The sequence below is a fragment of the Blastomyces gilchristii genome (genome assembly GCF_000003855.2).
Source record: "Blastomyces gilchristii SLH14081 genomic scaffold supercont1.6, whole genome shotgun sequence".
NCBI classification, from domain to species: Eukaryota; Fungi; Ascomycota; class Eurotiomycetes; order Onygenales; family Ajellomycetaceae; genus Blastomyces; species Blastomyces gilchristii.
The window spans coordinates 2754226-2767290 of record NW_003101677.1 but is presented as its reverse complement, the minus strand read 5'-3'; the positions used below and the strand labels follow the sequence as shown (position 1 = coordinate 2767290).

Here is a 13065-nt window from a genome sequence, read left to right as displayed (position 1 = left end):
CTCCTGAACATTATAAAAAGGCGCTGTCCGATGCCTTTCCTTCCTCCAACAACAGCAGACCCCGAGCGGCGACTTAATGTAGACGGGGAGAGATCTAAGAGATAAGCTACTAGAAGTTTCTGCCGGATAGTATAACTATAGGCGATAGGGAAATGAAGAAAGAAAGGAAGGAGGAAAGAAAGAAGAAAGGCAAGGGATATAAATAAAAGAATAAATAAACAACCTGGGGAAAGCAAAAGCGAGAAGGAGTGAAGTGTATGTAGTAGTAGTAGCAATCTATTTATATACCCACCGCGACAACGACACGCCAGAAGTCGTGGATATTTTTTATTTGTCCTTTTCCCACCACAAAGCACGGATTGTTGATGATTGTCTTTTTCTTCTTCTTCTTCTTCTTCTTCTTCCTCTTTGGCTTCCTATTTTAACTTCTTTCTCTCCCCCCATCTGTCCATTCTGTGTACGTTATATTATTATTGTGAATAATTGTATAAATAAACGTCCAAATAACAATCCCCCTTAGTTACCGTTGGTCATCATCATCATCCCCACCAAAAGAGCCCACCAGCAACCTATGAACGATTAACTTTCCCTCACAAGCCATCCCCAATAAAAATAACCTCTCCATCATCACTTTACAAACCCTATATACCTACCTACTTCTCCTCTCCCTCGCTTCAACCAAAAACCTTGCCAAGCCCCCCGTGACGAGGAGTTCTGCGGCCGCGGGTTGATCTGGGACCGGGAAAATCGATAATCCGACCCGGCCGCCCACCCATTGCGCACTGTGTACCTCCCGCCTATCACCACTACCTCCACGCCCTCTGCCACGCTCATCGCGCCTCCTTAACCACCGTCTGGCCTTCCTCCCACCGCTTATCTCCACTGCCTCCACCACGCCAAACCGCCCTTCTCCTCCTCCACCACCTTCGACACACCCAACCTCGCTCCCTCTCCATCACCACCGCCATCGCCATCGCCATCGCCATCGCCATCGCCATCGCCATCGCCATCGCCATCGCCATCGCCATCGCCATCGCCAGTCTCCCTCCCCCTCAGCTACCTACCCGCCCGCTGCTGGAGCTGGAAATAGAAAATACCATCGCGGATGTGACTCGCAGTACGCGGGGTCCGCTGCTTCTCTGGTCGTCCGTCCGTCTGTCTGTCTGACTGACTGCTACTGTTCTAGCAAGTAGGGCTTCTTTTTGACTTCTGACTTCCCTCCCTCTCCGCCCACAGCGACAGGAAGATCTCCCTCTTCCCGCTTTCCCTCGCCTCTGCCAGCCATATCCACGTCTTCTCCACCCCCCACAAACTTTCTCCTGCCGTCTACTCTTCTTCTCACCTCCTCCTCTCCTCCTCCGCCTGCCTCATCTCCTCACACCACGCTCCTCTTTCTTTGTCCAGGCTTTTCGCCCCGGGAGGCTCAAACTAGACCTTAGACTACGCTCCCGACATACACACCACTCTTATTCCCTTGCTCCCTCCCTCTATCCTCCCAGGTACACCCTTCACTCACTCTCCACTCCATATCGCACTACACCACACTACACCAATCCGCACATTATCCTCTTTTTCCCACATTATTCTATGCCGTTTATCCAACTAACTCGCGCTTGCTCTCGTTTTAAAGGGTTCTCCTTATCTCCAGCCCTGCCGTAAAGCGCACGCAGACCAACCGCAACCGCGCCGCTGCCCTTCACTGTCTTCCAACCTCACCAACCCTCTCGCGCAAAAGTCGGTCGTGCACTGTAACAATATCCCGTCTTAGCTATTCCGTTGACTATACCAGGACTCAAAAGTCATCGCATTTTGCCATACCCGTTGCTTCTCTTTCGCTTTCTTTTCCTTTCCCCCCCCTGGACTCCCCACCCAACCAACGCTTTGGAATTGATGCTCCAAATCTGAAAAGGAACGCCTCTCTGAAATCGCGTCGTCGCATCCAACCTCATTCGTTCGTGGTGATCATCGTGCAATTCACCTCTACAGTCTAGTTTAACAGTTCTGAAATATTTTCGTACAAAATTCTTCGCTGTCGTCTCCGAAAGCGTCTTTGTTCGCTCAGTCGATCCTTCTCTATCCTCCACATTACGACACACCGACTGGTGCTGCTACTACTATTACTCTCTCCGATCGCCCTACTTATTTTCCTCAAATCCCGTGCCTTTTTCATCGTCTCTTCTCCTATTACTCACAGTCCCTGTTTTGGGGAGCGCTACCAAACAAAGACGTCGATTGGGAGAGGTTTTACCTCACGCTCTGGACAAGAGTGCCAAGTTGGCTGGCCTAACTCGCTCCAACTATGAATCAGATGAACGTCGCTGGGATGAACCCGGGAGCAGGCGGTCCCGTCGGTGGCATCCCCATGATGAACAACGGCTCGTCAGCCCCGCGCAGTGATCCCAACGGCCAGAGTCTTCAGGGAGACAATATTGTGCAATTAAACACCTATATCTACGACTATTTCCTCAAACGCGGTTATCATGATTGTGCAAGAGCCCTAATACAAGATGAATCGTTTACCATGAGCACTTCTCCCGCCTCCAAGTTGACTCCATCACACCGCCGCGATGGAGAAATGAATGGCGTTGACGGTGATGCAATGGCCACGGAGTCCAAGGACGATGTGAATAAACAAAGAATACCTGACGACCTTCCGCGACCAAATATACCTCCAGGCCCTGGCGGAGACTTACAACAAACCCCTTTTCTCCTCGACTGGTTTAACCTTTTCTGGGATATTTTTTTGGCCCAACGGAAACGAAGTAAAAACCCGGACGCGATGCATTATGTCCAACAGACCCAGGTATGTCTTTACATATATATATTTACTTTTCTTTGATAATACTAATTGAAATAATGCGCTGCTTTTCAGCAATTGCTGCGCATGCAAAACCAGCAAATGTTGCGCCAGTCGCAAATGATGCCTGCGCAATATAACATGCGCACAGCCCGTACTGGCATGATTCCTGCCAATATTCAAAAGACCATGATGCAGAACCCAAATATGTACGTTGATAATCTTTTTTATACGGGTAATGTCAAAAATTTCTCTCCTCTCGTGAGACTAACTGTCGGACAGGACGCCCCAACACATGGCGCAGCTGCAGAAAAATCAACAAATGCTGCATCATCAGATGCAACGTGAACCTTCTGAGATGGAAATGAACGGCCATCGACCTCAATCGCCGTCGTCTGCCGAAAACGCTCCATCACCTTCGAAGCGTCCTCGTTTAGACGGCTCGCAGGTAAATGGAATGCAGATGGCACCAAATGGGCGTGGGCAGGGCCAAATGCCTGGCCGTCCAGCCCACCAGGCCAACGCGATGTTGATGCAGCACGGGATCAACCCGAACAACTTGACTCCTGCACAGTTCAGTTCGTTCCAGGCGCAAAATCCTTCTGTACAAGCAAAATCTCTCCAGGTATATAATCAAAGCATGGCTCTACATAACAATCGCTCAGCAATGAATAACCAGGGTATGCCGAATGGCTTAATGAATCCCGGAGTCATGCCAAACCAAGGTGACACCATGCCCATGCATGATGGTCAGCTCTTGCCAATGCAAGAATATTATGGCGCAAACGGCCAAATGGCGCAAGTTCCGCGACCACAAATGCAAACGCCTGGCTCCGGGAATCATGCCCTCCAAGATTATCAAATGCAGCTGATGCTTCTGGAGCAGCAGAATAAACGTCGCCTGCTCATGGCTCGTCAGGAGCAAGACAGCATTACCCGAGGCGATGGTCAACCAGGCATGCCTGGGCAGCCTAACCTACCCCCCGGCACATCCCCGCAGGAAGTCGGGCCGGCGCATCCCCGAACCCGAATGATCAGATGAAGAGAGGCACCCCGAAGATGCCTCAGTCTGGTCTACCTGGCTCTCCTTCTGTTGGTGATGCGATGGCCCAGGGTCGCAGCTCTCCTGCGTCAATGAACTTTGGTGGCCAGATGCCGCAAGAAATGGGCGGGGCATTTTTCATGAACAAGAATATGCCAGAGGGTGTCGTTCAGAATGGAATGAGACCGCCAAGTTCGAACCCGGCATTCAGCGGCCCTCAAATGGCCCAACCTATGGATGCCATGTCGCGACCGCAAGGCCCTGGCGCTGCTGGGCAATCGAATGCCAAGTGGAACTGGCAGGGCCAAGGACCCCAAGGCAACCCATGATCCAACAGCAGCAAGGTGGGTCAGCCGCCCCAGCCTGCGGAACCCCACAAGAGCGCAACGCTATGCCACCTCCTCAAGCGCCCCCAGCCGGCGTCGCTGGTGCAGGCCGGGCACAACCTTCCTCTCCCCAATCTGGGGCGGCTCCTCCAACTCCACAGCAGTCCAATAAGCCAGCTCCCAAGGGGAAGAAGGAACCAAAGGAAAATCCAAGAAAGGTGAGGAATACATGATGTGATATTTTAAGGTTTTAATTGAAGCTAAGCTAATAAGCTATTTTTTTTTCTTTTTACCAGCGGCCTCCAAAGAAACCGTCTACAGCCAACGCGTCGAATACCGCCGCGACTCCATCGTCGGAAGCCGAACCACCCCCAACTCCCACGCCACCTACTCCTATCACCCCTGTCCATCCGAACTCATTCAACAAGAACACGACGAACCCAACTACAAACGCTCCCCAACCCACCTCCGCACCCGCTGCGCAAAATCTTATTCAACAACAACAAGATCCTAACCAGACATTCGACATGAATCTTTCAGATGTAAGCCTTGAATCTCTTCCCTTATCCCCCTTCACCTTTGGACTTCCTTACCTTGCTAAATCTGGACAAATTCAATAGACCAACAATTACAACCTCGACTTCACCGCTTTGGACAATCCGGATATCCTAGAGAACTTCGACTTTGACTCGTTCCTAAACACAGATGATCCGAATGGATTCGGTTTCGACCCGAATATCCCATACCCGGCCGATGGTGTTGAAGCGGGTGCTGGAGATGGCTTGTAAACTTTTCTCTCTTTTCTTCTCTCTTCTATTTCTTCTCTCTAGGCTGGGGGTGCGTTCTTTTTGATTGATTGACTGATTGACTAAATTTTTCTTTATTATTTTCCGCTTAATTTTTCCTTCTAATCCTTTGGTTATTCCTCTGGTTACCTTACTCTTTCCGTTCTGGCTTCTGCCATTTTTTTCTCCATTTTTTTTTACCCATCATTTAATCATTCTCCTTCTCTTATTGTTCATGTATGTGTGTGCTTGTGTTGTTGTGTATGTTCGTCTGTGTGACTCCTCTTCCTTATACTTCGTTACATTTCCTTTCTGTTTTTGTTATATCTTTAAAAGAGAACGAGTTGGAAACCTATACTACCTACAACAAGAACTACTGCAGCTGCAGCTACTACAAGTAAAACGAGGAGAGAAAAGAGGCAAGCAAAAACCCCCGGCGATTCTCGATCCTTCTTTTTTTCTTTTTTTCTTTTTTCTTTTTTTCTTTAACTTCTCTGATGGTTGAAATGTGGAAAAAGAATCTTGATTTCCCCCTCCCTGCATTAGTATTATTTCCCCATGTTCTGCTTTTTTTAATGGCTTTGTTTTTGGATTCTTTTTTCTACGTGTGTTCTCAACAAATTCATACCCTGGATTTTTGCAATTCCTTTTCCTTTTCCTATCGTTTAATTCCATTATTATCTTTTGTCTTTCCTGTTTGACTCGTTCCTTTTCATGCCTTAATTGTGTCATGCTATACTCTTTCCTTATTTTTCCTACTTTCTTTTTTTTTCCGTTTTCTTCCATAATTTAAATCATCTGTTTAATCATCTCTCTCTCTCTCTCATACTTGGTTTTAAAATAATTTCTTCTCTTGTCTTGGATTCTTGCTCTTCTTCTATTACTTTGCTACTTACTCCTGAGGACCGCTTCTCTTATTTTGCCTCCATTCACATAACTATCTTCACTTTAACAAACTCCACTTTTCGTCTCCTACTTCTTTTTTTTTTAATGAAACTTTTTTTCATCATTGTTACTGATATTATTACAAGCCATACCATAAGAACCTTGCTTTTGACATTCCCCCCTCATTCTGTCTCTACGTTTTAAAATTATGTTCTTATAACAAGTGCATTGCCTGTTTTACTATTATCATGATCATTACATTGCACATCTACTTTGAAAAATGTACGTGATCAAACTCAGACTCCATCTCAATCAAACTGTTTCCATTATTATTTTCTTGCTCTCTCTGTCTCATCTCTGTCTGTCTCTCTCATTTATACCTCTCTCCTCCTTTCCTCCTTCCGTTTACCAAGTCGCCCGCCCGCCACTTTCCACGCCGACGTTATGTCATTTGTAAACCGCCGATCCCCTGAAATATCATCCATCTCAGTTTTACTCTGCTCGATCATTATTCTCATTCTTTTTGCTTCTGTATTGTTATTAGTACTATAAGAACTCACGCAAAGAGTGATTATCCTAAAAACAAAAAAAAAAAAAAAAAAAAAAAAAAAAACTCGTAGGACAGAAACTAGTCGAAAAAGCCCTGAAGGGAAAGACAGAAGGGGTCAGTCATTCACTCATTCTCTCGTAAAAAAGCAAGTCCCTTCCAAGCGCTCTTAGCCCCCCTCCCCATCCTCACCTAACCTCGCCCGTCCACATAATCCCACCCTCCTCCTCATCCTCCTTGAATTTCACAGACCCTTCCAACTCCAAGGGAATGAAATCACACCTAGCATCCGAACCAAACCGATCAACCGCAGCACCACCCTTTCCAAAATCCACATTAACCCCCGAATCTAACATACCTGCAGCAGCTGAAGCAGCCATTCCCTCCCACCTGCTAATATTTTCCCCAACCTTCTGCCCCGGATCCTCCTGCTCCCAATCCTCATCCTCCCTAACCATCCTCATCAGATACCCAACCACCTGCACAGCACACTTCTCCTTAGCCATCTGCGTCGATTCAACATACTTGGTCCACCCAATATTACCAACCCGCGCAAGGAATGGATCATTTGGGAACCGCGCCGCCGCGCTGAAAAGCAGAGCAGTCCCGTCCGCCTGTCCTTCCAACGGGGTTATGTGATATTCTGGCAGTTCCATGGATAAAAGAAAGCATATCTCTATTGCAAAAAAAGAAAATTGTGCGTGAGGGGGTGACAGCTACCGGAGAACACCCCGTCAGGGACGATCCGGCGGCAGACACATCGTAAAGCAAAAAGTCAGTAGACGGGCTAAAGGCTGTAATGGGGTTTGGAAGGGTTTACTTTCAACACGCTCGCACGGATTCGAATATTTCTTCGTCATCAACTCAAGGTCTCCAGGCCATATTTTGTGGCTTTTCGTCTCCGATGACGGGAGTACTACGGTTGGCAACCGCCGACTCGTCGTAGGAATCGGCAACAAGTTGGCGTTCTTTCCATTATCCTTCTTCTTGCCCTTTCTAGCCATCTCACCCACTTGCTTTGTTGGCCCAGGTGGCAGCAGAACAGCCCTGGGCGCAGTAGGCACACCTGGGTCGCCAGACAACAGTCGGTTTCTGCCCACATGTCGTTTCCGCATAGCCTGGGTAATCTGTTTTGTCATGTTAGCTATGGAATCGGATGGAAACCTCCCGCTGCGAAAAATAGAATAGTGTGGTTCTTCCCTGTGATTGAAGTGATGGTTTCTGAACATGTGTAGTAATAGTTCCACCACTGAAGCTGTTCGCAAGTAAACCACCCGCAAGACCAACCCCTTGAAACAATGGCATAATCTCGGGGCCGGTGATTAAAAGACAATAAAGAGCTGCATGAGCAGAAGCATGTATAGCCTCAGTTGCAGTTTTATAGAACTTATTGGCCCCGAAGCAAGATACCCCTCCAACCTCTACTTCATACCGGAACCCTTCCTCGTGCGCATATTTCGTATAAATAGGACGGTCCAGTTTGTTCTGTTGGCAATATTCTATGTCAGGGACATAACGCAGTTAGTTTCCATGCTGCGTATCAGAGTGGAGGTAACATTTTCCAGAAGAAAGGGACCAAATATTATGACGATTATTATTATACCCTGAAGCAAAGCCGTCCAAATCCATACCCCAAGCGTCACCTTTGGGCCCGGAAGCTCAGGCAAAATCCAACCGGAATACTTCTCCTTCAAGCTCTCCAGAGCATCACGGCACGTCTCAGCCTTAGCAACAAATTTATCCTCAGAAGCCTCATCCTTCGAAGCCGCTGTCGCTGTGTCCCAGTACATGAGGAATGCTCTCCAATTTCCCCCAGCAATTCTCTCATAGCTGAAATGCGGGAGCAGGCTGGCCACGACGGATAGAACACCAAAAGTAAAAGACAGCCGCGTTGAGATCAATAGAGTCAACATCCAAGTCCCCAAATTTTAGGTTCTGAGGCTGGGGCTCCTCGACAGCTGCTGCCGCAGCGGCAGCCAGCACGTCATCAGCAAGGTCAGATTCCAGCCTTCCCCTGGATTCAGAGTCATTATGGCGGCCGCCATCAACGCTGCTGCTCCCGGACATCCCAAGAACGGCGTTGTGGTCTTGAGATGTCTGAGATTGGGGGCAAGGGCACCCCGATAGCATATGTGTTGGACGAGCTATTATCCCTGCACATCCTTCTATGTTTCCAAAGGAGCTGATCACGCCAGCCGGGGAATATGTCTGCATCGAGGCCAGCCCAGGAAACCCAGTACTGCTGGCCTTGGGAAATGTAGGACTAGGTGCAAAGCTTGCAAACCCAACCTCTGCCAGGGGCGAATGGGTTGTAGGTCCGACATTTTCCTGGCGAGCAACCCAGCCAACAATCCCCAAGGGATGTGGTGGTAGTGGGGGAGGAGGTGCTGACCCTCGTGAGCTATCGCGGGGGATAACACACTCGAGTGCCGGGTTGTGCGGCATCGAGGTCGAGGTCGCGGTATGAGGTTTTGAGGTATTGTTCATTTGGCAGGATAGGACGCAAGGTTTAGCCGGGGCAAGGGATTTTTCTTCTAGAGATTGATGTTGGTCCCTGGCCACTGACACTGATGACGCATTGTTTAGGGATCTATGAATTTCATTAGTCGCATCTTGTTTAAGGGCATTTTCTGCACTATCATTGGTCTGGATATTTCGAACATCGCCTAAGGGAGCGGCATATTGAGAGCCCATGTTAGAAGGTGGAATTGAGCCAGAGGCTAAGCTGTGAATCATGCAATATAACTGTTGGTATCAAAAGAAATGAAAGGGAAAAAGTATAAAGAGGCAATGGTTATTACTTAGAACATTGACAAGTTGAAGAGAGAAAGGCAGCAGGTCTGGTGACGGGATCTCCCTGGCATAATTCAGGTGAAGAGGCAATTGATATAGGACGCGACCAATTCGCCCGCAGCAACAAAACAAACAATAAGGGACTAAAAAAAGCAGCAGCAACATCCGCACGCTAGACATCTCCCGGAGAAACAGCAATGCGATATCAAGCGAACGAGATGATCTGATATGGGCGGCAAGCACATTCCATATTTCTAAGGATTGGTTGCTGGGAGACAAACGGCCAAGGGGCTCGGCGGAAAAAAGCGTCCCTTATTCCCTCCAGGCGAATAAACAGGAAGACAGGAAGCCAGCACAGGGAAGAGGGGAAGGAGATACCAGGAGTCTCTTCTGTAGGAGACTCAATTACCTGGATTGCGGCACAATAACAAAAGGAACCACCAAAAACATACGAGAAACCACGCCCGCATTACACCCCACCTGCTAAGTGTTAAAAGCCCTCAACGAGGGATAGAGCTCTGTAACTGCTGCTTTACATTTCCCCAACGGATAGCTGTTCCGATACGGCCCTAGCTAGACCATAAGACTAGAAGTGGGAAAGAGAGGGAAAACAAATAAACAGAATAAAGGGAAAACGAAACCACAAAAAAGACTGGCAAACATGAATTCTGCTAACTTGGTCAATACCATAGAATGGTCTTTCCGTTTTGAGGTGTGCTGCTGATATCGAGTAGTGTAAGAGTGACGCTGTATCAGTAATCCTATACCCCTCCATCTGGTATAGTCTTATATTGCTAGCTAGACTTGTAAAAGTTCCAGGGGATTGTTAGCTAACAATTACAACCAACTAGAACCATTTACCCCGACGCCTCTGTTTCTCGTCTTGTGGCAGTGACTCTTGTTCTTGCCTCCAGAGCTTCTTCGAGTGTCGACCGGGGGCTCAAGTCTTTGGCCTCCAGGCGGGATATTTTTTTGGTAGGTGAAGGGCTGCCGGATTCGGTGTCTTCTGCAATTTCCACTTGTTCTGAAGTACCCAACCTTTTGCGTTTCGATTCAGCGGATGCAGTAATGCTACTCTGTGATCTTCTGACCGTTTTCGCGCTATTCGTGAGTACTCTATTAGAGCCATAGAGCGGTGTGTCTACCTCGCTCCCAGTACCCTCCTTCTTCCCTTTCACCTTTGGGTTTGGGCTGAGCAGATTTGACGGAAGCGGTGCATTTTCGCTCCCAAGACCTTCATCGCTATCTGATCGGGGACTCGATCCCGAAACAGCCCGTACTCCTGGCTGGGACAGTTCTTTTAAAGCTCCAGGGCGACTTGGATGTTTCGAATGGGACCGACGAGCTCGAGATTCTTTAGCCGCACACTGCTTGGACGCCATGGGATGAGCTGAAGATGGTGTGTTTGTCGGTGCATGAGTTCCACTGGTCAATTTCCCTGGACTCAGTGCCTCGATCAGCTGGTTATACTGTTCATCATCAATCGGTGCAATAGCACTAGGCTCTTTACTGTGCTGTCCGAAACTGATGCCTGTCATGTTAGATATTGCTCGGCTGCTATTGGAGCTTGATGCAGCATAGTCTGGCATTGACACGTCGTCCAAGGTTGAGCGGGAACGCCGACTGAGACCCGGCTCCCTGAAAGAATCAATGAAGGGGTCCTGGACTACAGGTTGCAAAGGCCATCTAGAGTCCCTCGCCGGTAATGCGGGCCGTGCCCAAGACGTCTGAGGAGTAGGATAAAGCCGCTGGGGCCAGGTTGTGTATTGCGAGGAGCGACTAGCGTCCGAGATACCAATTCCACGAGGCTCTGGGCGAGTTGGAGAGTGGGAGTGAGCATCTTCATTTTCCCTAATACCACCATAGTCGACCCCAAGATGGTATTTGAAACTGGGGCGTGAGGCCTGATGCCACATTCCCGGGTTTGGCCAGGCTAAATTCGAGCCTTCCAAAATATCTGTGGTGCCATGATAAGTTTATGTCCAAGTGTAGTGGCTGGGTACGGACGCGGCTTACTCAACGGAGCATGTTGGAAAGAGAAGAAAACGAGATTCCTAACTCTTTCGAATGGGGGATTTCGATTGGGTCGAGAAAACCCTTCCGCAACAACAATTTTGATACGGCCAAACTCTTCCCCGGCTTCCCAGTGGCTCTGTTGAAGCATCTCTTCATGGAACGCCGGGAAGTGTAAACAATCCTGGTCGCCATTTTTGTCGACATCTGGTACATAAAGTGTTTAGCTATGAGCAAGCTTCGCAAACGGCGTATATCATATTATTGATCGACTTACGAGAATTGGAATCTATATTTGCCATTAACAAGGCCATAATCAGAACAAAAAACATAATAACACATAACACAGGATATAACGTACCGATAACTTGAGGCCACCCAGTCCTCTGGTTGGTCAGACTCCCACTTAAGGGGGTTAAAGAAGTAAAATTAGTACAAGATGCCTGGTGGATTTTGAAATCATCAGATTTTACACACGCAATAAATATTCCATCAATAAACACCCGCATCTCAAACATGACAGAGTCATCCGGCTGCATCAGGCTCTCCATCATCCTCGTGGGAGCCGGCTTCTTCCAACTATGGATAGAAATCCTAAACGGACTGTTGCGAGACATGCTAGGGACAAAGGTCGTCAAGATAGGAGTGTAGCCAATGATGCCCTGGGCATAACTTGGCTGAAGAGGGTGGGAGGAAGCAGTGACCAAAGATTCGATATGCATGTAGGGAGATTCTACGGAAGGGGTTTACCCCCAGAGGAAAATTCGCTCAGTTTTCAGTCGTATAGACGCCATGCAGAGAAGAAAATATAAAAGAGACGGAGGACGGTAACTAACCACTGTCCCTAGTCACGAAGCATTGCGTCTTGAATTCTTGAATGGGCACCTTCGAACCGTCAGGGAAAAGGAGGACGTCCCAGTTCTCAAAACGCATGGTTAGAGGCTTTAATAGGCGGACCAACTGATCTTTCTTTTGCTGTTTCTGCGACTGGGGAGGAATGGACACAAAGTTGCTAGGAACTGATACAAACAAACAGACGCTGAGCAAAAGCGGAGCTCCCTCAGAAAGCCAGACTCCTATCCGTAGGCTATGAGATAGTGGTGAACGGTGGGATGGGGAGATAATGGGGAGGAATTGGAAGAAAAAAGAGAAGAGAAGAGAAGAAGCAAAACAGTAAACAGAGCAAATTCCTCCTTTCTTTATGTGGAAGTCCCCCATGTGTCGGCGCCGTGCAAGACGAGGAAGGCATCCTCGTCGCCCAGTGTCAACTCTGGCAGTTGCTTCCCCATACCGGGCTGCTCCTGTGTTCCATTTCCAGTATACTCCAACCCAGGGAGGGAGGCAGTATAGTCACTCCCGAATAAACAGGAAGACGGTGAAGACGGGGAAGACGGGGAAGACGGGAAAGGGAGGACATGCTGGACATAGCAGCAAGCTACTCCCATGTAGCATCCTTCCTTAGCCTCAGTCATAACCAAGCCATCACTCACTATAACTATCTCTAACGTAAAACCTCCATCCAGGTTAGCTATGCTCAAATCAGATCGATATTCACTGCAACACACGCGCTTAACCTGCGACTCTATAGCCAGGGATACTACTTACTGTTGATTTTTACAGTGGCTACCAACGTCCTAACTCATAAAATGTTTTTGTAGCACACAAGTGACAAGCCTTGATGTGGTAATTATTGCAGAGCTAGTTGACATTAGCAAACAGCAATTCTACAGACAGATTACAATATATTAGAATTGAATATTTTCATCATCATTCTGCTCTGTAATAACTTAAATAAATAAAAAAAAAACACTTATATAACTTATAAACTATTCAATCATTTTTAATGAATTTAATAGTTATTTTTAACAGACTGTGAA

At 47.8% G+C, this 13065-nt stretch overlaps 4 protein-coding genes across 4 annotated transcripts; 1 reads left to right on the top strand and 3 right to left on the bottom strand.

Moving 5' to 3' along the window:
* Window positions 1-2299: 2299 nt before the first annotated feature.
* On the top strand, window positions 2300-4953 carry BDBG_04021 (cAMP-dependent protein kinase pathway protein; the record flags this gene model as incomplete). Its single annotated transcript, XM_002625916.1, has 7 exons — window positions 2300-2803; window positions 2873-3006; window positions 3080-3744; window positions 3798-4128; window positions 4158-4383; window positions 4462-4707; window positions 4786-4953. 7 exons carry the CDS (start codon window positions 2300-2302, stop codon window positions 4951-4953), a joined length of 2274 nt encoding a protein of 757 aa, XP_002625962.1.
* A 1374-nt stretch (window positions 4954-6327) lies between these two features.
* On the bottom strand, window positions 6328-8172 carry BDBG_04020 (uncharacterized protein; the record flags this gene model as incomplete). The annotated part of the gene is made up of 5 exons (XM_002625915.1): window positions 6328-6364; window positions 6575-7058; window positions 7203-7500; window positions 7670-7881; window positions 7986-8172. 5 exons carry the CDS (start codon window positions 8170-8172, stop codon window positions 6328-6330), a joined length of 1218 nt encoding a protein of 405 aa, XP_002625961.1.
* Window positions 8173-8206: 34 nt separating this feature from the next.
* On the bottom strand, window positions 8207-9076 carry BDBG_04019 (uncharacterized protein; the record flags this gene model as incomplete). The annotated part of the gene is made up of 1 exon (XM_002625914.1): window positions 8207-9076. The coding sequence occupies one exon, from the start codon at window positions 9074-9076 to the stop codon at window positions 8207-8209; it is 870 nt and encodes a 289-aa protein (XP_002625960.1).
* A 956-nt stretch (window positions 9077-10032) lies between these two features.
* BDBG_04018 (uncharacterized protein) lies at window positions 10033-12121 on the bottom strand (the record flags this gene model as incomplete). The annotated part of the gene is made up of 6 exons (XM_031721504.1): window positions 10033-11132; window positions 11192-11395; window positions 11466-11477; window positions 11550-11593; window positions 11666-11921; window positions 12025-12121. The coding sequence occupies 6 exons, from the start codon at window positions 12119-12121 to the stop codon at window positions 10033-10035; spliced, it is 1713 nt and encodes a 570-aa protein (XP_031578082.1).
* Between the last annotated feature and the right edge of the window lie 944 nt (window positions 12122-13065).